Raw genomic sequence first — 25,807 nt, forward strand, 5'->3', positions numbered from 1 at the left:
ATATAATAAGCAAATCAGTATGCAAATATTACTTTAAAATAATTATGTAAGGTTAGTATACCTACTTGCTTTTTTTATTTTATAATTCACATAATAATATAAAACTATTTCTTTGGTGCATTTTATAAATGTCAGGAATCAAAAACACATTATTTTCAGAATGAGAAAATAAAACTTTGAAAAATCATTCAAAATTGTTGATCATAATATCTTAACTCATAATTAATTCAATTTAATATTTAAATATTTAATGTACCTTCTTTCTGTTAATCATTAAATATGAATTTAAAATCTATTCTTCATAGGTTGTACGTGAATAATATAATTTTTATTTTATATGACTTACGTTATTTGTATCATTAAGTTTCAACAAGGCATGCATTTAAAATAATAACTATATTTCATTCAATTTGAGAGAAATATAAAATAAAAATAATCTTATAACTACTGTTCAATAAAAAACAACGTAAGTACAAATTTAATCAATGATAAATTACTTACATTTATGGAATTAACTCGACTTAATAAGAAAGTTTAACCTTTTTAAAATTATCAATCCTCAACTCTTAAGTAGACATACCTGTTTTGTACCTAATAAAATGTTTCTTACAATGTTTGAACCAAAACAAATGCCACTGAGAGTGAGTTATAGTTTTGACTTACGTGATGGGTACGTTGTGCTTACAAAATAAAAAATTTTTGATTAAAATCGTTTGCAACAGTAAATTACTTGTTTTTGAGCTTGTTTTGGGAAGGCCGAAAAATCCATTCCTCGTTATAATACCAATATTTAGCCATTGCCGTTATGGCGTCACGCTGAATCAATAATAACTAAATATGTAATATAATATATAATGTATATACTGTAAAATATTCTTTATTGCAATTTTGATCACAGTTATGTCGATATGTGTATTTTGATAATTTGAGGATCAGCAGATACATCGGTTTAGATGATTATTTAATCATCTATTTAAAACTAGCTCTCCGAGGTCTTCTATTAACATTTTTTCATTCTATCAGCCGAAATGATGTTGGGTTCTAATGCCTAGAAGTCCGAGTTGTTGTTATCGCAATAACACGACGTCGTCTTTGACTTCATCCCCCATTCAGAATGTGCTGTCTGCTGAGTACTTGAGACAGCGTTATCCTGGTGTCGACTGTGAGCGCCTCGTCCCGTCGAATTCGATTCCATCCCGTACGGTCGGACGTTAGGATGTGGACGGACGTTGGGTGGACGGACGTTAGGTGGACGTACGGAGTTCATACGATCTGCCGGCGAACGGGTAGATGTCGACCAATCAGCCGCAGATCGTGCACCTGTCGAACGACTGTTCCGATCGGTCGACATCAATTTGTCGGCAGACCGATCGGCCAGTGAACAAGTGAAGTTTGGCCTATCCGCCGACGGACGTATGAATGTCGAAGAGGCCTGTGGAACTGTAAAGGACGACCGATCGGCCAGTGGACCGGATGAAGTCGATCGATTGGCTGGCGCACGTGAACCGAATGTTGGACGATCGGCTGGAGCACGCGTACAACTTGAACGTTCAGGTTGTGATGGGCACGTGGGGATTGGACGATCGGCCGGAGCACGTGTACAACTTGAACGTTCAGGTTGTGATGGACATGTGGGGGTTGGACGATCGGCTGGAGCACGTGTACAACTTGAACGTTCAGGTTGTGGACAGGTGGGAGTAGGACGATCGGCTGGGGCTCGTGTACAGCTTGAACGTTCGGGCTGTGACGGACATGTGGGGATTGGACGATCGGCTGGAGCACGAGTACAACTTGAACGTTCAGGCTGTGGACAGGTGGGAGTAGGACGATCGGCTGGGGCTCGTGTACAGCTCGAACAATCCGGTGGTGGACAGGCAGAAGTCGAACGATCAGGCTCGCGCTTACAGCTTGAACGTTCGGGCGGTGGACATGTGGGGATTGGACGATCGGCTGGGGCGCGTGTACAGCTTGAACGATCTGATGGACCGGTAGACGTCGAACGTTTGGGTGGCCCGCGTGTACAGTTTGAACAATCCTGCGATGGGCGAGCGGTAGTCCTACACGCTCGTCGCTTTTTCTCCGATGGAACGTCCTGGCCTTCCGAATTGGTCTGCTGGCACGAGTCACCCGGCTTGGGTTTTTCGCTGGTCACCACCGTCCCGAAGTTAATGATGATCTGCGACAGTTGCCGGTCTTCCGTTTCGCAGATCGATGGTTGCGAACGCTGATCGCTCCGCTGACGGTGCTGAGATTGACGCGTTCCACCGTCGTTCGTCAGGCAGATCTGTTCTGACGACCGTACCCACTCCGGTTGGGGTTTCGGCCGATGAGCATACGTAGTTGTTCGGTTTTTGCTGGAACAGTTCGATGCCGGAGGTGCAGGCTGTCCGCAAGGACCACGCTGTCGGTCTTTCGAATCATTCGCCTCGGGACGATTGCCTCGGCCGCTACTTATCCATTCCGGGGTCGGTTGCGATTTTAAGAAATCGCATATACTCATGTCGGTCCGTTCCTCGCGTCCGCCGCACGCATTTCGTGGTTTAGGTGTCGGCTTTTTCTCGCATTTTGATATCAGTTGGCAACAGCATCGGTCCGACTTGCACACATCTCTATCGTTTTGGCTCATCGTCCGGTCCTTTAAAATACTATTATTGGTTATAGGTGATCTGTTCGTGGGCTTTAGTGTTACACTGTCAAATTTCGTTTTTATTAATTTCAATATATATATTTCGATATAATTTCGATTATTTAATTAAAAGTTGTAATTCATAAGTAATTTTCTTGATTTTAAAATATAAAGCGTATCTGAAAATTATTGTGTTTGTATTTTTTTACTCGGATATAATAATTACAACGTTGCCTAGAAAACACCACGCCATAACAACACATTATGATTGAAGACCAGACTTTATTGCACACTAAACATATTAATAATATAACTTACTTTTTGTGGTTAGTATTTAGGTGCTTAAGCTTTTTTTTATGAATGTAGATAAATATTATTATGGCGTTATGCTGAATCAAAAAGCTCAAAAATGTATTATAATTATAAAATATAGCCTAAAGGCTTCTCATAAGTTTCTCTTGTTAATAAAGGAAAATTGTTATAATATAATGAATATAAGGTTCAAATATGTCTGGTATTTAATTTATGATACATATGGATATTATAGTATTAATATTATACTATATTAACATACCACTTTATGATAGATAACATTTTTACATTTAAACTAGTAATTTGAAAATGATATAATTTATATTATTGCATTTTGAAAATATCAAAAATTCGCTATCACAACGTTTTTTTTACAATCGTCTGAAGGTAAATATTAGTTTGATTTTTATGATAGTCTTCATAGTTCATACTATTTAGACAAGAATTATAATTAATTCAATCTAGTATCTATCAAAGTGTAACAGACCCTGTCATTTTATTAGGTATTCTATGTACTCGTATTTTCATTAAAACTCCAATCAACTATAAAATAGAAATCAACTACAAACAAAATTTGACAATATCATTATGTCTTAAAAAAAATTATTTATTTTAAAAGTTTTAAGTACCCATGAAGAATATTCTCAAGGTTCAACAAAATAACTAAAATCGGAATTTTTCTTTTAAATATTTAACTTCATCTAAATTTGAAAATAAAATATCTTTGAAACAAAAATTTAAGATTTTTTGGTTTGAGTATGAGGTATAGCTATAAAAATTGACCATTTTATACATTTTTAACTACAAAATAACTTAAACAATTTTTACAAAATTTTAACTTATGAATGTTTATAAAAAAAAGCGTGCTTTTTTATCATTAATATTTTTTAATTGCTACTAGGTATAACAACTTATTTGAAACCTTGTAATACATTTTGAAGCTTTTTGATACAATGAAATATTTTTTACCGATATTTATGCGAAAAACTGAAACTAAAAAATTGAAATTCGAAAAGATCTATAAATAGCTCAAAACAAGTTAAAATATTTTTATGTTTATAATTCGATTTTCCGGTAACTTTTTGTTTAAGGAAGGAAAACCTGCGAGAGAACTTATCATTAATTTTACAAATCTTAGATATAAATATTAAATATTTATGCATTTCTAACTTAAAATAATATGCAAATGTTCATGATTTTGACGAATTTCGTCAAAATACTTAAGACGCTCTTAAAAAAATGTTGTGAAATAAGGCCTAATTTTTTTTTAATTTTCACTAACAATAACTTATGTAGAACCTTGAATTAAATTTTCCAAGTTTTTGACGAAGTTTTTGACCAAGTGGTTAATTTTTTATTGGCAGTAATAAATTGAGAAAACAATTGAAAATGTATCATGGCTATAAACAGCTTAATAGGAGTCAAAATATTTCATAAAAAAAAATACATTGTAAAATCAATACATTCTTTGTTCCTCTCAGAAACTAAAACGATAGGGAAATTAATCATAGTTATACTACGCATGCATAAATGCAATGCGAACTGTATTAATAGTTTAATACATCTGACTCGTAGAACCATTGTATTACAATAAAAAGTATATTCTAATTTCATCATAGTTACCTATGTAATAAAATACATTAGGAACCTATATTTTTGATTTTATGTACGTAAACCGTTATTAAGGACTAATACCATTAGTACATAATTACATACATTTTAATAACTCAGAAACTACTATAAGTACCTATGCTTATATAAAAAATATCATGTCTACGCACCATTAATATTTTGAAACCACTATTATAAAAACTTAAGAGGAATCTTGTATTAGATTAAGCTTGTTTGTACCGATAGTCAATACTTTAAAAAAAGTAAAGACAAAATAAATGTTGTCAAAGACACAAAAAAAAATATTTATATTTGATTTTACAACGATGTGTGTTTTTAATTGTTTATATTTTTTTTTAGGTAGGTACCCCTAACCTATATGTATTATATTTACATAATTTATAGAAGAAAGATGCTTTCACTTATAACAAGGGAAGCGACTAAGCGTAAAATTATGTTAACGTATTAATTGAAACACGAATAAAAATAATCAACTTGCTTATAATAAAAATTTTAATCTCAATATACATGATAATAATCGTTTTAAAAACGAAATTACACTTTTGAGAATCATCGGCAGTTTGTAAAATTTGTTGTTATGTGAATAATCTCAAAAAAAAAAAACAAATTAAAAGCTTAAGTTAAATCAAAATCATAATTACTTATTCGCTAGCAAATAATAATAATAATAACTACTGTAATAACTAATAAGCAATACGTAATAATACAATATTAAATATGATTGTTTTATGTTATAATATATACAATATTACAACATGCAATATTATTATTATGCACATTGCACATGCACAAGACATTACGCGTCGAAATGTAGGACTAAATTCGTTCAAGGAAATACTAACTGAATAATAATAGTATAGTCACTTGATTAATCAGAATAACCTCTCACTTATAAGTTATATTATAATTATTCGCGAACAATGAATTACTGTTCATTTTGACGTCGGAATCAGTGACGGTCAAATGAATTTGTTACTGGCGGGGAAAGGGCTGATTTTTTAACACATGCACTATTTGATCATTAAAATTATAATTTTTGGTTTCCATCTTGTTCTTTTTTTATTCAATATAATATAAGTTATTATGAAAAAATGTCAAACAACCCCTCCCCCCCCCCCAAATCCTCTATCTCCGTTTGACCACCACTGATCGGAATGGTTACGATAATTCCACATTGTTGTTTAACAAAACGAAATAATAATATTGGTGCTGTTAACAATACGCTACCGTCGGGAAAATGTTGCACGCCGAACGTGTATCCTGTATTCCTGTTCCTGTGTGGGCCACGGCATAAGAGGTCGATGAACCAGATAACTGAACCAAAAACCGTTTCCAAATAATATATTCGTACACAATCACGAAAATCGTACATGTTGTAAATCGCCCGATGTTACTAATGTAAAAAGATAGGTATTGAATTGTTGCTTAATTGATAATAGTACTGGCAAATGAGGCTGTTCAGTGTTCGATCATTGATTATTAATTAATATACACCGTATTGATTGTAAAGTAAACGGTATTTTGTTTTAAATAAACAATAATTAAATAGTTATAAGCAAACAGCCGCATGAAGTAGATATCATTTGAATATAGTTTCAACATATTTTTATCCATCGGTTGTTTGGCTAGATGCAGTGTGAAAACCTTCAGCCGTCGCCAACGACCATACCACGTTGAATACACCAGTTCTCGTCCGATCACTGAAGTTAAGCAACGTCGGGCGTAGTTAGTACTTGGATGGGTGACCGCTTGGGAACACTACGTGCCGTTGGCATTTTTTTTTTTCCAGAACTAAGTGATGTATTTTCTTTCTATCTGTCTTTAATTTTTAAAATAATTAAATTTAGATTTTTTACTTTTTATATTGTATTATAATTTGGTTGTTAACCATCCCAGGTTTCAAAGTTTCCCCTAGAAATACATTTTTACAAATGTATGTATTGCCAGGCTATTGTGGTCTGGAATTTTGATTATTTAATTAGACTCTTTAAATAAATAAATATTTATTCGACAAAATAATATGTCTGTTTTCAAATCGAAAAAACTTAATCTTGAATAGTTATTAAATTATTTTTATAACGGTTAACATTTTTATTTTTTTCATTCATTTCTATTATAATAACCATCTGTTTTAAGGATTCAATAATAAGTATTTTCAAAAAATAAATGAGCATATACCTATTAAATATTATATTCATATAGGTATACAACACATAATACCTTATATAATATAATACGTTGTATGTGGGCGATGGCCCCCTAAGGCGTTACGAAACAAATTATTTTAGCACTCCTAACTTTACAGTTTACACCTAATGTGCGCCTATGGCCTGTTGGCTTATGGTACCGAATATGTATTATAGAAGTAACATTTGGTCAGATTGAATCTTTAGAAATTGAGTCTACCGGATACCATATATGTACAATGTAGATCGAATGTATGTAGTTGGTTATATATATATGTATATATATATATAGGTTCTTATTTTAATAATTATAATATATTTATAAAGAAAGCACTGCTGCTGCAAAAAATATAATTATAATGTGATAACTGATGAGTGAAAACTCTGTATAGGAAATAGAAGGTCTTAATTATAAATCTCACTGTAAAATGGTACAGTAATAATACTGTTTGTACATACTTGCAGAATTGCACGATAATGAATTGTAATCCTTCAATAAGTTAGTTTTTATCTGCAATACTGTTCTTGTATAAATTCTTTATTGTTTTTTTGTTTCAGGCTAAAATTGTCTACAGTAAAAATTAACAAAAATTGTCAATATTTTAACGGCAAGTCATAAATAAAAAAATTAACAAACAAACAAATAAATACAAATATAGAACTAATGCAAATAAATAGTAACTAGTTGTCGAATCAAAATCATCACAATATCATCTAAAGATTAAAATTCAAAAAAGCCTAAGTATAATTCCTGTTGAGTGTTTATCAGCGTTAAGGACATTAAGACTACATACTGTAGTCTACATTATACGATTGTTTAAGCTGCATGGGCGGATAGGCCTACCGGGCAACCGGGCATTTCCCGGTGGCCCCCCCCCCTTTGTATTTTGGGAATGGGGCCTTTTTTATGGTTAACGCAATGACACATTAATAATATATAATTACAAAAGAAATTTCAAATTTGAAATATTATATTATTTTATATTATAATCTTATATTTTTTAAGTTTTGAACTACAAATTATTAATTAACACTGTGGTTTTGTCAACATTTGAACTTTAAATGCTTATAAACAATAATCATTCCTATGTATCGTTAATATTTTAGGTATAATAAAAACTTATATAGTATATACCTATTACATTTTTATCTTTTTAACCGAACAAATAATTTTTTATTGACATTTGTAGGAAAAAAACTCAAACTAATCAAATACAATTGAAGTGAAGACAGTTTAACCAAGGTTACCAAACAATTTTGACAAATTTTCTTTTTTTCCCCCAATTATTTTAAAAGTACTGGAGGATTTTTAATTTTGATCTACCAAAAGTACTTACTAGATCGAATTTGCTTTTGAAAATATATTCGAATAATAATTCAAATATTTGTCGTAAGGATTATTCGAATAACTTATTTGGAAAAACTAGGTATCGAATAATTATTCGTTAGTTTTTATTAGTTGCGGCCCATCACTAAGTATATAAAATAGGTGCTTATTAATTATTACGATAATTGTAATATAATCATGTATTCATGTAGAATATTAACTAAAAGAAACTATATTTTATAGGTATCTTAGTATAATTTTTACACTTAATAGCAATCAGCAGTATAAAATAAGTAGGGGTTGTCAAATAAATTTTCTAATATTTTTAAAACACAAATTGTGTTTCTTAATGTGTCTATTACATTTATAATTTTCAACATTATTATTTTTAAAGTGTAAAAGCCTAACTTAAACACTAAACTTTTATAATTAGATGTACTTAATTGTCAATTGATAATAGAATATAGATGTTGTTATAATATATTTTATAGATTTTCTAGATGTTAATATTGCCATAACAGACAAATCATACACGTTCAATGTTTTGTTTTGATATTGTAGGTAATATAATTCATCTAATACTGTACTTGCGAGCAACTTTTTTTTCATGTGGGGCCCCTTTTTAAAATTGCCTGGTAGGCCAAAAATGGCCTATCCGCCCACGTTTAAGCTTATAAATCATAGCATATAAGTTATAACATTGGTTTTGTTTCGTCGTCCATATGTCATGCAACTATACTCATGTCTGTCGATCGAATAAATATTCGTTATTAGTTGTTACTTATTATACCTAATAAAATTATAATTTATATTGATGGTCTCATACTCCCAAACACACAGAAACTACACGGCTACACCTCAGATAAATCGCCGAGTGGCTCAATTTACCGATAAAATTGCTTGTATATAGGTATGATAATATAACATCTTTAATACAAACCGTGTTTGCTACAACGAGTCTTTGGAAGTTGTTCACCGTACCCGAAAAAAGTATACTGGAAATTATAAAAGAGCACTCGAGTTTAACGATACTTACCAATAGAGAAAGACCAATACTGCTAGAGACCTATGAAGGACTGACGTGATCAATGTAAAAACTTTAATATCATATAATGAGTATTTTGAAATCGAGTATAATATAATTTTGATTATAGAGTGTTACGTTCTTCGTTTGTCGACGACCTCACTATAGTGAGATACGTGGGAATAGTGATTATTTTTTCTCATTGCCGTAATGTGTTTTCCAGTTTCAGTATAGTCTAGTTCGAGTGACAGTTGCAAGCACATTTATCCTTTTTGACTGTTGATTCGGGACAGGTTTTCGGTGGTGGACTCGAGACAGCCGCTTTTTCCCGACTGCAACGGTCACGGGCAGGCGCAGCCGGAGGTTGTGTTGCGTGTACAGGACCGACGGATGAACGATTGGCCGGTGGACATTTGGACGTCGACCGATCGGCCGGTATACATTTGGACGTCGGACGATCGGCCGGTGGACATTTGGACGTCGGACGTTCGGCCGGTGGACATTTGAACGCCGGACGATCGGCCGGTGGGCATTTGGACATCGAAGGTTTAGCTGGTGGACAGTTGCAGGGCATCGAAGGTTTAGCCGGTGCAGGACTGACGATGATCGGACATACTTTTTGCTGGACTTCTGGATCGGTCTGCTGACACGAGTCTTGCTTGCACGGTCCGTTGGTCACGACCGTCCCGAAGTTGATGATGATCTGCGACGATTGCACGTCTTCAGAGGTGGAACTTGCTTTCGGTTGGTCGGGCGCGCAGGGTTGCATTGGACGCTGCTGGTTCGGTTGCTGTTGCTGACGCAAATCATTCACTTTGATCCAATCCGGGATCGGTTGAGTTTTCAAGAAATCACATAGACTCATTTGTGCAGGGCGTTCCGCTCGACCACCGCAGCCATTATTCCGCGGTTTCGTTGCCACCACCGGGGCGGCCGGTTTTTCCTCGACTTTTGATATCAGTTTGCAACAGCATCGGATCGACTTGCACGACTGCTCATTTTGTCCCATCGTTCAGGTCGTTAAACTTTTTAGGGGTGTTAGTGTTGGGTATATAGTGAATTTCGTTCGATTGTCTAGCTAATGTCGTTTTATATTGGTAATTCGCTTGTTTTTTTTATGTATCACACATAATATTCCTATAGCAACATACTATTTTGTATTTTATATAGAATGCCAAGATTTAACGGTATGATATTATTCATTTCTCTCCGCCACGAATCTAAACACGTGCAAAAATGCAAACAATTTTTGAAATTACGTTTGTGGTTTGTAGACTATTTTTAAAGGCACTCTAGTAGAGGTGCCTTAAGGTTTGTAACGGCGATGTCAAAGTGTTTTACTGTAAAATGGCTACGGTGTGGCGTGGTAATTTTAGAAACTAGGGTCTGGATAACCTAGATTTTAGGTGCTGGATAAATCCTGTACTAGTGTACTGTATATATTTAAATTAATATTACACGACGTGTATATAGTATATATATATTATATAGTTTACAGCTGTATAAATGTAGAAGACGAGTTAAATAGAACAATATTGTTGTAGACTATGGTTAAACACTTCAAACTTATTTTAACTATAATAATGTACAGAAGGTATTTTAAATACCTTATTAAGTCTGAAACTATATTATAAGTGCAATAGCAATCCTAGAGTTTCAATATTAAATGAGGGAAATGTACTCTATAACACTTATATATAGTATTTTTTTTTTGTATTTTAGTCCTCATATGTATCTCTTTCAAAATAATACTAAAATAATAATTTAGTAAGTAGTGTGAATACTCAATAGGTAGTGGTATAAAAAAAACAGAGGAAGTCACTATGCTATATTGAGTATACCTCCTGACTTCCTCATTGAATAGGTCACTACAGTCATGATCGATGTATTAGAATTCAACTAGAATTTAGTGCAGATATTAAGATATATTTTTTCTAGACAAAAAAAGGCTTAAAATACATTACAATAGGTCCCTCTTCGGTTTATAAATTATGGTGACATTTCAAAAAAACATTTTGGAGAGCCTATTATATGAGCATCAATTTTTTATCATATTTTGACGTAATTGGCTTATATTCAAACAAAAAAAAAACGCTTGCATACGAGTCTGCAACATATTGGGACATTTTATGTCTTTCCTTATTGTTCATTTCCTTTTTGTTTCTCTCAAAGTTGTGCCATTCGACAGGGACATGAATAACACTTATGGTAGGTAACACTTTTCGTGGACACTTTTTGGTGAACACTTTTTCGTACCGGTTTTTTATTTTAATGTGCTAAAGTAAAGACATAAAATGTCAAAATAACGATTTTTCATTAAACCGTTCTAGTTATTTTGTTGAATCTAATTAATAAAATAATAATTTTAGAAATTTGGAACTTTTGTGTTTTTATTACCTGTCATAAAAAGAAAATCGTGCCTATGTATTTGTAATATTTTTCAACCGCTATTGTAACAATATATCAAGCGTTTTATGTTAAATTGTCATGCTTTTTGACCCAACCAATACATATTTTTTGACATTTATACGAAAAAAACGAAAAAAACCAAAATTGAAAATGTCCATCAACAGCTTAAAACAAATCAAAATATTTTTAAAAGTATCTATTATGTGAGAAATGATTAACTGTATGAAGAGATTATAGTATAATTTATAATATTATACATTTACCTATATTAAAAATATAGTCAATTTTTTTGTCAATATACGAGTAATACCTACCTATAGGTTATATAATAGGCTATTATAAACGATTTATTTAGTTTAATATATTTTGTAGTATAATTTAGCAGTAATAGGATTGTGGAAGGAAGGAGGGCAGTTATCCTTGGGTGCCGGATTTGCACTCCTCGACTTCCACTCCTCTCTATATGCTCTCACCCTCTTATTACGTAAAAATGACCATGGATATAATAATGAACTTTGACTTATCCTATTGTGTATTGTTACAATGTTGTGTACCTACCTACCTAAATCGCTACATAGAAAACACATGATATGAGTAGTTATATTATATTATTATAAGTTGTTACTTATAAGTTATAACATTCATTGTATGATGATACATTTAATCATAAACTATTTGTACAAATGTACAACGATTACAATAATTACTTATAATTTTTATAATGACGACAATAGTGGTTAAGTACTTTGGAAACTTGCAACCTACGAGTCATACCTATCCTTACAAAATAAAATATTATATTATTCATTATTATATTAACGAATGTATATTATGCGTTGTGTTGCAAGGAGGTCGACCGACAAAACGGGTAAAAAAAAGAGAAGGACAAAAACCGCATACCGTTGGCGCGGCAAAAAACGCGAAAACCGTATAAAGGTAGTAGGCATAAGAATCCGCGAACGACCGACAACGCATGCGCAGTGGACTGTATCAGAGTGCATCGTACGCAGTAAGTTGTACGCACGTCCTGTCACAGTTTCCTGTGTCAGCTGCTGCAGCTGCAACCGCTGCACTTTTGAGCTGACAACACATCGAGTGCGTTCTTATCACTCGCTCAAAACCTATTTTTACGATAATAACAACAATAAATAATTAAACGGGTGTAATATTGTTTGATGTATCCGTATCAAATATTGTAATTATTATTATTCTAGTATTATCATGGCGTATGAACGGTTTGCCAAAAACAAAATATATCATATTATAAATAATTAAATAATAATAATAACGACGTCGTCGTCGTCGCCGTATTCTTATCGTACCCACAGTCGTATGCGTGTACCACCTCTCCGCCCATCCGATCGACCTCGACGAAACCGTCGACTGTTCGTACGAAATAATAATAATAAAATATTGTCGTCGTCGTCGTCGTCATTGTTGAATCACTCTCGGCGACTTCTGTCCGCGTCGTCCGTCAGAATAGATGTGTTAGTACCTACCTACGTATTATTAGGACGCGCCGCCCAGAAGGACGTTTGTCGTCGACTCGCCGTCGTCGTCGATGTCCGAACGCGGAAGCCGTATTCTGTCGTGACTCTTAGATAGCAGACACAGCTCGTTGTTGTTCATCGACCGATTCGTCCGATAGGTACACCTACCAAATAAAGCATAACATAATATATTATATAGTGGGTATTATGACTTTCGGCCCACCGATCGGCGACCATCGTCACCGACGGATATTCGGCTGGCCGTCGGTCGAAATCGTCTCCGCACCGGGCACACTAAATAATAATATATTACACGTCGCATGAATATCGCTTTTTGTTGTTGTTGTCATTGCTATATTATTATATAATTGCAAGGGGTGCATATTTGGACGTATACATTCTCAACTCACCGTAAGTACACCTACCTACAAGCTTAATTTTTGTTGCACTTTTGTTTTGAACTTTTGTACCTATACTGTGGCTGCTCGCTGTGAATTCATTACATTACTGATGCAATTACTAACGCCAGTTGAGACTAACATTTTTGTGCACTTTTTATTTTGACATAGCTTATTTCCTACAAATTAAGTGTCTGCAATAAAATACTGGTCCCATTTTTAACAAAAATTGACATATATTTACTCAAATCAAAGATATAATTAATAGCCAAGATATTAGGGCACCTAGTTTCTCATATACCCTTTCTCCATTTGACAATAACAATATAGTTCTTCAAAAAACATTATCAACAACATGTTATGTTTCACATAAGAACTAGCTAACAAAATATAATTTAATTTACTCTCATCAATGTATAGTCCAACCATATTGGTACCTATTTAAAGATAATAACTTGCTATTTGTTGGACTGACTTTTGCAATATTTTAAAAGGCAAAACTTTTTTTTTTTAAATCAATTAAACTATTCCTATAAAAAATTAGACAAGCACCAAATATTAGGTACATAATTTAGGTGTATTAAATATTAATGCAACTATATAATATGTTGGTATACATAGTATGTTAAACCTACTTATACTTGACATACACTTAATAGTATACACAAATATAACTAGGTACCTATAACAGCATAACTTATAAGTTGAATAAAAAAATCTATATACAAATTAGAGAGGTGCCTACCTATATTTTTTAGAAATATTCAATTACATAAGTGTTACTAATAATTAAACCAGTAATAAAATATATTATGTTCCTGATTTTTGCGAGGAATTTATATACATTTCATAGAAAGATCTTAGGAAAGAAATGATTTTTAAAGAAACTAAATCAGACTCTTCTACTTCATAAGTAGGTACTCTAACCATTTTTCACTTAAATATGATATTTTGTTTTGGTCATTATAAAATATTACAGATTTTGCTGGGCTTGCATGCAATCGTATTTAATTGGTAAGACAAGCAGTACCTCTCCTTTTTGATTAATATATAATTACTATTTTCATATAGATTTCAAAAATAATTATTAAATAGTACACCTGATAAGACCTCTTGAAGTGCATGTATGTTAAGTGTTTTTCATTGAACGTCAATACCTAGGCATAAAAGTTGCACATAAAACTTCACTTTCTAATTTGTTTGTTTAATTGTTACAACATTAAATTGTTGCAACAGTGTTTTAAAATACACAGCTTTGCAAATACATTTTGAAATAGGTACATTATATTAATTTTCTTATTTTTGTTTCTATTTATTTATTAATTTTAAATTATAAGTTTGTAATGAATTAATCTTATGAAAAATTTTACAACTTATTATAAAAGATTTGTATTCCTAAACACTTTTCTAAAGTTTAGTTTTATTATTAAAAAAGTACCTCATATAAGTAATATAAGTCATATAAGTCTGATGAACCATTTTGATTATTAAATATTTGAATTACAAAGCAATATATGAACAACTTTATAAGGTGTATAATATTATATTGTAATATAGATAAGTTACGAGGATTGGAAGCGGTCACTTTTTGTGTTTGCCTAACACATGTTCAAGTAATTTAAACCTGTTATATTTCCAACTTATCGATTATCGATTGATTTGATAAAGTATTTAAGAAGATGCCATACCCGTATGTTTTGTCTCAGTCTTTCAAACACATAACATAGCAAATTCTATGTTCTGAATAATTAGTTTAACTCTGTTAAGTTTAATCTTTGGGTGAATTGACCTAAATTCAAATTTAGTTGTAAGAATATTATCTAGTCGATGACCTAGGTTTTTTTTGTATACTTCAATTTTAAAGGAAGTTATGAGTATATAATATTCTTACCACTAAATTTGATCATAGGTCAATTCACTCTAAGATTAAACATAACAGAGTTAAATTTGTTATTCAGAACGTAGAATGTGCTGTGTTATGTGTTTGTAAGACTGAGACGAAGAATGCGGGTATGGCATCCTCTTAATGAAGCAATAAGAATTCTGAAAACAGATTTGAAGTCTATTCAAGATTGACTTTTCCAACATTTTAAGGTGTACTTCAGATATGTTTATACCATATTAACCATAAATTAAAAATATAATTGCTCATTAGGTAGGTACTAAATGAAAATACCAAACCAATTCAATAACCAAAAAATTATTATTATTATTTTTAATTGTAGCATTTGAATAAATAGATTACCTATAAATACAAATATAGTACACCTAATATATTATGACATTATCTCATTATTTTCACCAAGCTTCTATCTCAGGAAAGATGTCCATTGACATTTTTATAGTTTCTTTTTTATATTATATTATTAAATACAATTTACTGAACCAAACAATAATAACCAATTATTTACCATCATAAAAAAATGTTTAATTCATTTTAAGGTATTCTGTGATTATCTTAATTATTGATGCATTTTAAAACAATTACTCATCTATTGTGCAAATAATTATTATGTTAATTAAACATTAAGTATATCAAGATAAATTAATAAATTTGGTGAACTTAACCTAGCTGATTCTGTCACTAAATGACAGTTATTTTATACCTATAAGTTAGATAACATTTTTTACACCTTCATATTTTAAAAATAACTAACTGTATTTGTTAAATGGTTTTCTCCATGGTAATAATTTATACCGAACCAATCATAGTTATTCAGTTAGTAAATACCTTTCTTTTATTGAAAAACATAATAACAACCAGATTATTGATTATCTTTAACTTAGTAATGCTATTTTAACAATTTTGTTTTTAACTGTAAAATCATTGATACATGGTTCTTAAATTGTATTTTTGATCTAGACATGCATGGATTGGAAGCAATTAATTCAAAAACATAGTCGTAAGATCTTGAATAGAATAAGTATGGACTTGATGTTAGAAGCTTATTTGACACACGAATCAAGTCTCATGGATTTGGAAGATATACCGCAAACAGTTGATCCCGTGTGGATATTAGGAAAAAAATATAGTACAATTATTGGTAATTAAAAGTTATACTTTATTTTTTTATTTTAATAAATACAAAAATATCCTTTCCTCTGAGAAATTATAATATTATGTTTTTATTGGTATAATTTCTTGTTACAAAAAAGTAACCTGATGAGTACCTACCTAAATAATTCTGAAAATATTTTTTTTTATAATAATGTTATTTTTATAAATTATAATTATTATGTTAAGCTTCAGGTATTATTAAACCTTAAAACATTGTGATCTGGCTTTAATTAAGTACTTCATCAAATTGAGAATTTCTTTTGGTTTCCTTCTACGTTCAATTTATTATTTACATTGAATTTCTAAGAGACACTCCACCTACATACGTTGTCTCTATCTTACACATGGATTGCAGTAAATCTAAATATTAGAGTCTTACTAATTTATTTATACTTTATAGTTAACATTAGAGTAAATTCATATATTATAGACTATACATATTAATATATTAAAACTAATCATTTTTAAAACATGTTGTAAATTTAGATTTATAATGTACTTAATTCGCAAATAAACATTTCTATTCATTATGAGGAAGGATTCAATTGACTAGTGTTTAATTACTGTTACTTTTCAGAATCAAAACAAAAAACTAACTGTAAAATAATTGTTTTTATTCAAATTATAGGACTTTTGGTCCAAAATAAAATTATTTATATTAGTTTGCAAAAATTACTTTGACCAATTTTAAAAGCATTAAAAGTCCCCAATATTGTTTAGCATTTTTATAATATTATTATGTATATTTATTTATTATGTGCAGATTTACAACAAATTCGGAATGATATTCAATCCAGATTATGGTTTACTTATCGGAAAGGTTTTGTTCAAATTGGCAATACAAATTTCACCTCTGACAGAGGTTGGGGATGTATGTTACGATGTGGACAGATGGTTATTGGTCAAGCTCTAATATTTTTACATCTTGGTGAGTTATCTAAGTATTTAAATGTAACTTAACATTCACTACATAAAATATCATAATGCACAGACCAAACTGTTTTCTAGTTAATAATATTTAATTTATAAAAATATTCAAATTGGCGCAAAGTATGTTGTATGTAATGCCCCTATTAGCTATTTAATATATTCTAAAATCTCTATTAAATAAGTTAGTTGTGTTGATATTAATGTATAAACAGTTATGGCTAAAATTTTAGCTACTTAGTTTTTACACAACATTCATTTCAAAATTGATAAGCAATTCATACTTAAGTAGAGACTTAGCATGCGTTTAAGGTTAGAGTAAGCATTGCTGATATTGTCTGATATTGTCTGGGTAAATCTTTTATATTAAATCTTTTCCATGCCTTATTTTGTCTGTTTCTGTTTGAGTAGACACACTTCTTAACCACATTCCTTGAGTCCAATCTGAAACTGGTTAATTCATGGTTGTTTAGGATTAAAGGTCTAATGGTAAATGCAGGTCTATCGACTCTTGAGGTCGTTATTGAAACTGGTTAGTTCTGGTCTTTTAGTAACTCATGAGTAGGTAAAGGTATATCACTGAAAAATGCATACATGGCAGTAATTTCCAATGTAATTGATTAACTACTACCCTCTAACTGTTTTTTAGCCGTGTTTTACTATTGTATTTCATAATGACAATAAAAAAAAAATGCTTATAATTTTGATGTAAATAGAGAATTTAATTGATGCAATATAAGTTTTTATTTATATTCATTTTTATATATTATATATAATATATTAATATGATTTTAAATGAAATAATAATGTTTAATATTTACTTATAAATGTACTTAAAAAATAAACTTTTTTAGGTAGAGATTGGCGCTGGGATCCAGATAAGAGGGATATAGATTACTTAAAAATTTTAAGAATGTTTGAAGACAAGCGATCTGCACCCTATTCAATTCATCAGATAGCTCTTATGGGTGTATCTCATGGTAAGCAAGTTGGCGAGTGGTTTGGTCCAAACACAATAGCTCAAGTGTTAAAGTGAGTATTCTTTCGAATGAAAAAATACTTGATTTAACAATTTATATAATATTTGTCTTGTTATTGTGTAGAAAATTAGCCACTATGGATGAATTGAGCTCTCTTGTTTTCCATGTAGCATTAGACAACACACTAGTCATTAATGAAGTCAGTGAGTACATAATATTTATGATTGATATCTTGTTTTAAGTTGATAAAACATTTTTTTTTTTTTTTAAACAGTACTTAATTATTTGTTTTTTAGAAAAATTATGTACTGTGATGGAACAAACTAACTCTAGTAAACAAATTTGGAAACCTTTGGTATTAGTAATTCCACTACGTTTAGGAATAAGTACAATCAACCCTGCTTATGTTCAAGGTGTTAAAGTGAGTAACAGTGCATTTATTAGTGCATAATTAGTACGCTGGGCGACACAAAAGTTGCTGAGTGAAAATATTTTGTCACTCGGTTGACTATGTGTTTTGGCCCTAATACCTGTTTAATCAAAACCATTTTAATTGCTTTAAAAGTAAATTAGTTGCGGTTTCTAACAATATAGTATATCATTATTTTTTACTAAAATGTTTGTAGTCATAAAAAAGTTTTTAAAACTATAGTTATAATACAAATTACAAAAAAATAATAGTTATAAAAAAATTTAGTAAAAATTAATGTTATATTATAATATACTGTGTAATGATTTTTTGTTAGTAGTTTTTAGTAGACAAAAATAAATTTGTAATTTATATCATAACTGTAATAATGTTAAATTTTTAAAAACTTTTGCAACAACTACAAAAATTATCGCCAACTTAATTTTAAAACGACTATAATTGCTATGGTTGAAAGAGGTCTCACCTATTCCCTTTTACTTGCGCCCCATGCATATTATTTATTTAATATTAGATATTCTTTGAAATTATACCTCTTATTATAATTTATAACTTATTTTTATTAACTTTTACAATTTACTTCTACTTTCTAGCATTAATATTTATTTTTAATAATTATGAGGGGCGAGCATGAAATAGTTCTATCTTACTGTAATTTAATATTTATTTTGGCAATATATTTTTTGTCGCCACGTGAAAATTCCTTAGAAATGCATTGGTGAGTAATATTATGAGTTATGACTTATTGTATTTATTACTATGATGCTTCTGCATTATGATAGCAAATATATTATATTTTTCAATTTATAAATGTTACAACATATATCATGGATTTAATTTACAACTTATGAAGTTAAATTTATTAGTTTATTTGTTTTGAGAAATTATATTAGATTTTACCAATGTTTACCAAAATGCATTTCAATAATTTCTACTATATAGATCAATGTTTACTGTAGTTCCATATATTTTATGTATTATTATCAATATGGTTTAATGTTAGTTACAATTCTAATAAAAATGTTTTTGTTTCAGATGTGTTTCACTTTCCCACAGTCCTTGGGTGTGATTGGTGGTAGACCTAACCACGCTCTATATTTTATAGGTTTCGTAGGTATATAAATCATTTTAATTGGTCTATAATTTTGTTAAGAAGACGTTACACAGACATTTGTTGTCTCCGTATTACAAGTGCCTAACTAGTAAATTTTTGCTCTGCAGATCACGTTTAGATCTGTTGGTTAAACAATTAGAGGGAATTGACCTCTTATACAATTTAAAAATAAGATTATAATATAGGGCTTCTCATAGTTTGAGTATTTTAAAATGTATTAATGTAAGTTACCTCCAATTCTAAATTACTCATAACACGCTTTAAAATTAAAATATAATATAAAGTCTATAAGATGCCCTAGATAATAATCTTACCTTTAAATTTTATAAGAAATCAATTCACTCTTCAATTGTTTAACTAGCAGATCTAAAATTTATCTGCTGAGTGTAAAATTTGCTATGTTAGGCAGTTGTAAGACGGACATAACAAATGTCCGTATAACGTCCTCTTAACTATAGGTTTTTGCTAGCTGACATGAGTTTCATTGTTATTGTAAATTAGGCAATGATATAATATTTTTGGATCCACATACGACACAACAAATAGGAATGCTGCCGAACAAAGATATAGAAACCGAACATAAAATTGATCATTCGTATCACTGCCAGCAAATTAACAGACTACCAATCCTTAATATGGACCCATCACTTGCCGCCGTAAGTGGTCTTTTGATTATACTCTCAGAGTCATGTGTATTGTCTGAAATAACCTTTAAATACACAAGAAAAAAATGAAATAACTTCTGAAAACAGTTAATACACATAAAACAATTTTCTAAATAGTATTTATAGTACATGACATTTATAAGCCCAAATTACAATATGATAAATATGAGATATTATACTTAAATTTAATTCTGATGATTTTTTTATTTCTAAATAATATTTAGTTTTTAGACACATTTAAGCTAAAAAATACCAATGACTTACAGAAAGTGGGTCAACATTGGTACTGTTCATACTTTACAGTATTACAGATCTTCAAAATATTAACTATATAGGTTCTGGATTCTTAGGTTTTTGCATATCATTGCTGAATATATGTAGTCTATAGAAGTAAAATATGTTCAACACAAGAGTGTAACAAGAAAAAATGTTGTAGAAATATTTCAGAGGCTAGGGTATATTTAGTTTCTTAAGTATATTTTGAGTTATGTCAGCGCACATGAGGCCCTTTTTAGTGTATCGCGATTAGTGCTCACAAAAATAAATAAAAAAATTAACAGAGATTAACACTTACAATGAATAGTCAAAAGAACAAAACTAACAACATTTTGGATTCAAGTGAACTAGAAAAATTACTTTCTGTTTGGTTAAGAGATCTTTATAATACTCATACCGAAACAAAAATACATTAACAACAAAGACAATGATTATGCAAGTTATTTAATTTACAAAACAAATTATACGAAATTAAAATTAACTTATATTAATGTATTTGTTTTTGTGATACTGGTTATCGATAGTGTAATAGAAAGACAATTATTATTAAAATATATAATAATTATACCAATAAAATATCATGGCTCAACCAGAGGGTAGTAAAATATTATTAATACAATTTTATGAAACATGCAATTATACTTGAACTTATGTTTTTGGAGGAGTTTCAAATTGGTTAAATCTAACCTATTTTTTAAAAGGTCGATTCATTCTAACTTTTAAACTAACAGAGCTAAAAGTGATCTGCTGAGTTTAAAATTTACTATCTTGCGCATTTCTAAGATGGAGACAGTGCATGCCGGTGTAATGTCCCTTTAAGGAAAAACATAGTAAATTAATAGTTTACCCACTTATTAAAAGTTATATATTATCACTAAGTATAAATTAATATTTTGAGTATGAATGTCTTATTGAATCAAAGTTAATAGGTTTTATTAAATAAATAAGTTCTAATTATTTATTAACTGAGTAATGATTTAAGTTTTTAAGTAGAAATAATGCTGAATTTTTTTCTACCAATGTATCATTCTTTTATCAGTTAAGAACAGTCTGATCTGCTCAAATTATTAAAAATATATCTTCAGCCACTTGCTGTTTTGATGTACACTCATTCATGACAAAACTGAGAACAATTTCTATTTCAAATATGCCATTGTATCATGTTAACAGCTCCATCAAATTAATATGTTATAATTTATTTTGTCTAAATCATTGATTTTTAGTTAATCTTTTCTAAATTGAAAACCTCTACTCCACTAGCATGATGGTAAATCATTACACTCGGTAATCGTTTTTATACAATACTATTGATCGCTTACTGAACGCAACAAAAAGCTAGTTGATCTATTGTACTTGCATCTTGAATACTAACAATCATAACACTGCATTTTTCCTTTTCTTTCATTTCTTATACAATTTCATCTTGCATAGCAGCACAGATTAAAGCACTTAATTTTGCAATCATTAAGTGCTTGGATAAAAGAGTTACTAGTGATTCTCACTAGCTTTTTTGTTATTTTTTGTGACTTGGTCCAATTAGTTTTTAATATTAACATAAACATAAAAGTTAACATTAACCAACTAATAATAGATTTTATTACCTGTAGAATTCCTCCAGTTAAGTATCCGTTAACATTAACTTTAACAGCCCTTAAAATTCTTTAATGTATTTTAGTTAGGTACCAAACTACCAACTAAGTACCTACTAACCTGAAGTGGAATTGGTAGAAGTAAAAAAAAAAACATGTCATAATTTAGTGATCAATAATTTTTAAGCTTATATTAATTGATCTTATACTCTCTTTAAGATTTTTGAATGAAAGAATTTTTTTTTCTTTTAAGATTTGCAGCAATATGTTAAAGTAATTTTTATTTTAGTATATCCCACTTTATTTACACTACAGATAACGTTGTTTCAATGTATAACAATACAATAATATAAATACAATTAAGCCCATAATGACGGAATGTCGTGTTCTTTTTCCGAAACAAGATCGATCACAAAACTTCCAGAACTCTTTGTAGAATATCTCGGGTACAACAGATCCTCACTTGCTGTTACCATAAAAAAGCGAAGCTTTAAAACAAAATATAAAAAAAATCTATAAATATGTACAAACTTAATATCACTTATAATAATTTCTTAATGTAAATAATTTATATTTGTATCCTATTTTCTTATGTTGCCAAGAGTAATTTTATCAATAAAAAAATATATACATACAATTATAATAATGTAACAGATTAGTATAGAACACAAGTGACAAATTACTATTTTCTTGGACACAAATTAAATGTTCAAACTTAACTATAATATAATAATATATTCTAATGTGTGGTGATTTTAGTGTTTCATGTGCCAGACTGAAAACGATTTTAATGCACTTTGTCATGAGCTAAAAGTACATTTGGTGCAGTCTGATCATTCACCATCACAACCTCTAATCACTATATGTGATGACCGGCCATCTGATTGGAATTTAGATACCTCTGGAACTCTGTCCACTTCGTCTGAAAACGTTGCTGTGTCATTATCGGGTAGGTCATATCCTAAAGTGCTTCGTTCAATAAAAATAATAAGTTGAAGGTTAAATTGTGTCCATACATATTAGATATGTATTTAAATATTTGTTAAATTGTGAGATGGCGGTGATTTTCTTGATCACTAAATGGTTGATATTGTTGATGCAGTAACCTGCTGTTAAATTATAAACTAAAATACTTGAATTTAATTTAATTTTTTTTTGCAGACTTGGAACTCAGTGATAAAAAGTTTCTAACTGATTCAGACGACGATTTTGAACTATTGTGATATATATGAATTAAAAGGATTCTTAATAATTCTCAACATTCGTATTTATATATGGCATACATACATTTATGCAAACAACAAAAAATGATATTATTCACTTCTGAAGAGATAATGTTTAGTACTATTCATGGTTGGTGTCACATTGAATATGTTTTCATTGCCTTTCCAATTAAATGTTCTTTTATTATTATTATCATTATCATAATATTTTTAATTTATTATTAGTTTCAGTTATGTTTTATGTTATTAAATATATTTTTATTGTTACAACATATGATGTATGATTTATCAATTATCAAACTCGTTGAAACACTGGCGATGTGCAAATTTTTATTTTACGATTTCTAAACGATCGATCATCATTGATTTTGTTGTTTAATTTTCATATGATTTATGTAGGAAACTACTACAGCATTAAAGCTCTTAATGTTAAACTAGTCTGTTATGTTTAGTTTATCATATTTATGTATACTTAACTACCCAAAAGAAAATGAAACAAATTGTTTCCTATACACATTAAGAATGTTAAACTTATTTTTTTGTCCCAAATAATATTATTTTATTCTATGTATGTTATATGTTTGGTTAGTATACGATCAATCATTATTTAACTTGGCTGCTGTATAGCAATAAAATATCTGCAATAAAATGTGTTACTAACAATTGTTGAATTGTGTAATACAAATAAATAATTTAACTTGTAATTATATGAAAAGAAACCAAATTAAAATAAATATATTTTATTTATTCTTTGTATGTACTTTCATTTATCATTACCTAGATATATAATATTCTGTATTCTGGAATTTATGTATAAATAATAATAATTTAGGCTCAACAGTTATATTGGAGATCAACAGTATTTTATATTGGAATTTTTGATGAAATATTAAATCAAGTAGATACATAATTCTACAACTAGGTATTGATTATTAGGTTAAGATTAGAAAGTAGTTTGTTCAAAAATCTTTTTTATTATTCTGATTTTAATAACTAATTGTAGCTTTGCTCATTGTTACAATTTTTTTTTTGTTAGAATAGAACTTTTCGCATATTTCTTGTAGATTTTTATTTAAGATGTACAAAACTAGTGTTGGGGTAGTGACAAGAAAGTAATGGAATTACTTCGGTTATAACACATTACATATCTACTTTGGGTGGTTCCCACATAATGAAAATAATAAAATACAAATGTCTTGATAATTGATTCCTACAATATAACGCATTACTGTTTCAACTTTCAAATAAAATATGTATTTATGAATAATTTTAATTCATCACAATTCATTTTTTAATCGTTAAAACATGTGTCTAATTGCACCTTAAATTACAAAAAAAATTAGTTAAACAAAATATTTTAAATAACCTTTTCTTTTACCTGAGAATGTTTTCTATGAATAAGTCAGATGGACTTGTGTTATTATGTATTTTTAATTTTTTACATATTAACACAAATATATTTTAATTTTTAATAGTTTTAATAATTGTTGTATGCTATATGTTAATTATTGTTAGGTAGCAAACTTTTATTTTTAAATGGTTTTTTAAATTACACCTACACCCATATCTACACAGTAATTATACTTGAATTGCTTATCAAATGACCATTTTTATCATTTATAAGTTTATAACTAATAAAAAATTAAATGATTAATAGTCACATAGTTACTATTCTGATTAAAAAGTGAAGTTATATCATAACAATTTTGTTTGAATAATGAGTAAAATTATTTCATTACTTTTATCTATGTAATGAATAGGTAATTTAATAACTTTTTAAATGAACTTATTCAACACTGCATGTAACACATAATTGAGATTTAAAAATATACTTGCTTTTGCAAGAATTACTCACCAGCCTATTGTATAATAAATTAATAACATATAACAATTAACTGGTGATAACTTACCATTATAAACTGTATTTATTATTTGGTTTACAGTTAATTGATACTCTAAAAGCAGAAAGCGCCTATGTATTAACATCAGCTCTGTAGTCAACCATTCTAATAATACAACACATCTAAATTTTAATATACCCCACTTAATATTAATAATTAAAAATATATTCTTTTTATGTTTACTGGTATTTCTTTAAACGTTTTACAATTACTGTAAAATTATTGTTTAACATCCAAGCATTA

General features: G+C 29.7%; 3 protein-coding genes across 3 annotated transcripts; 1 reads left to right on the forward strand and 2 right to left on the reverse strand.

Moving 5' to 3' along the window:
• Positions 1-1,048: 1,048 nt before the first annotated feature.
• On the reverse strand, positions 1,049-2,626 carry LOC111028926 (cell surface glycoprotein 1-like). The gene has a single exon (XM_022307727.1). It carries the CDS (start codon positions 2,624-2,626, stop codon positions 1,049-1,051), a length of 1,578 nt encoding a protein of 525 aa, XP_022163419.1.
• A 6,196-nt stretch (positions 2,627-8,822) lies between these two features.
• LOC111028927 (vegetative cell wall protein gp1-like) lies at positions 8,823-10,612 on the reverse strand. The gene has a single exon (XM_022307728.1). The coding sequence runs from the start codon at positions 10,114-10,116 to the stop codon at positions 9,343-9,345; it is 774 nt and encodes a 257-aa protein (XP_022163420.1). The 5' UTR covers positions 10,117-10,612; the 3' UTR covers positions 8,823-9,342.
• A 4,259-nt stretch (positions 10,613-14,871) lies between these two features.
• Positions 14,872-24,406, forward strand: LOC111028916 (cysteine protease ATG4B-like). Its single transcript, XM_022307711.1, has 10 exons — positions 14,872-15,017; positions 16,268-16,448; positions 17,226-17,390; positions 18,244-18,421; positions 18,493-18,572; positions 18,666-18,790; positions 19,832-19,910; positions 20,412-20,566; positions 23,200-23,389; positions 23,602-24,406. The coding sequence occupies exons 1-10, from the start codon at positions 14,919-14,921 to the stop codon at positions 23,661-23,663; spliced, it is 1,314 nt and encodes a 437-aa protein (XP_022163403.1). The 5' UTR covers positions 14,872-14,918; the 3' UTR covers positions 23,664-24,406.
• The last annotated feature ends 1,401 nt before the right edge of the window (positions 24,407-25,807 follow it).

Source organism: Myzus persicae, unplaced genomic scaffold, assembly GCF_001856785.1.
Source record: "Myzus persicae strain clone G006 unplaced genomic scaffold, MPER_G0061.0, whole genome shotgun sequence".
NCBI classification, from domain to species: domain Eukaryota; kingdom Metazoa; phylum Arthropoda; class Insecta; order Hemiptera; family Aphididae; genus Myzus; species Myzus persicae.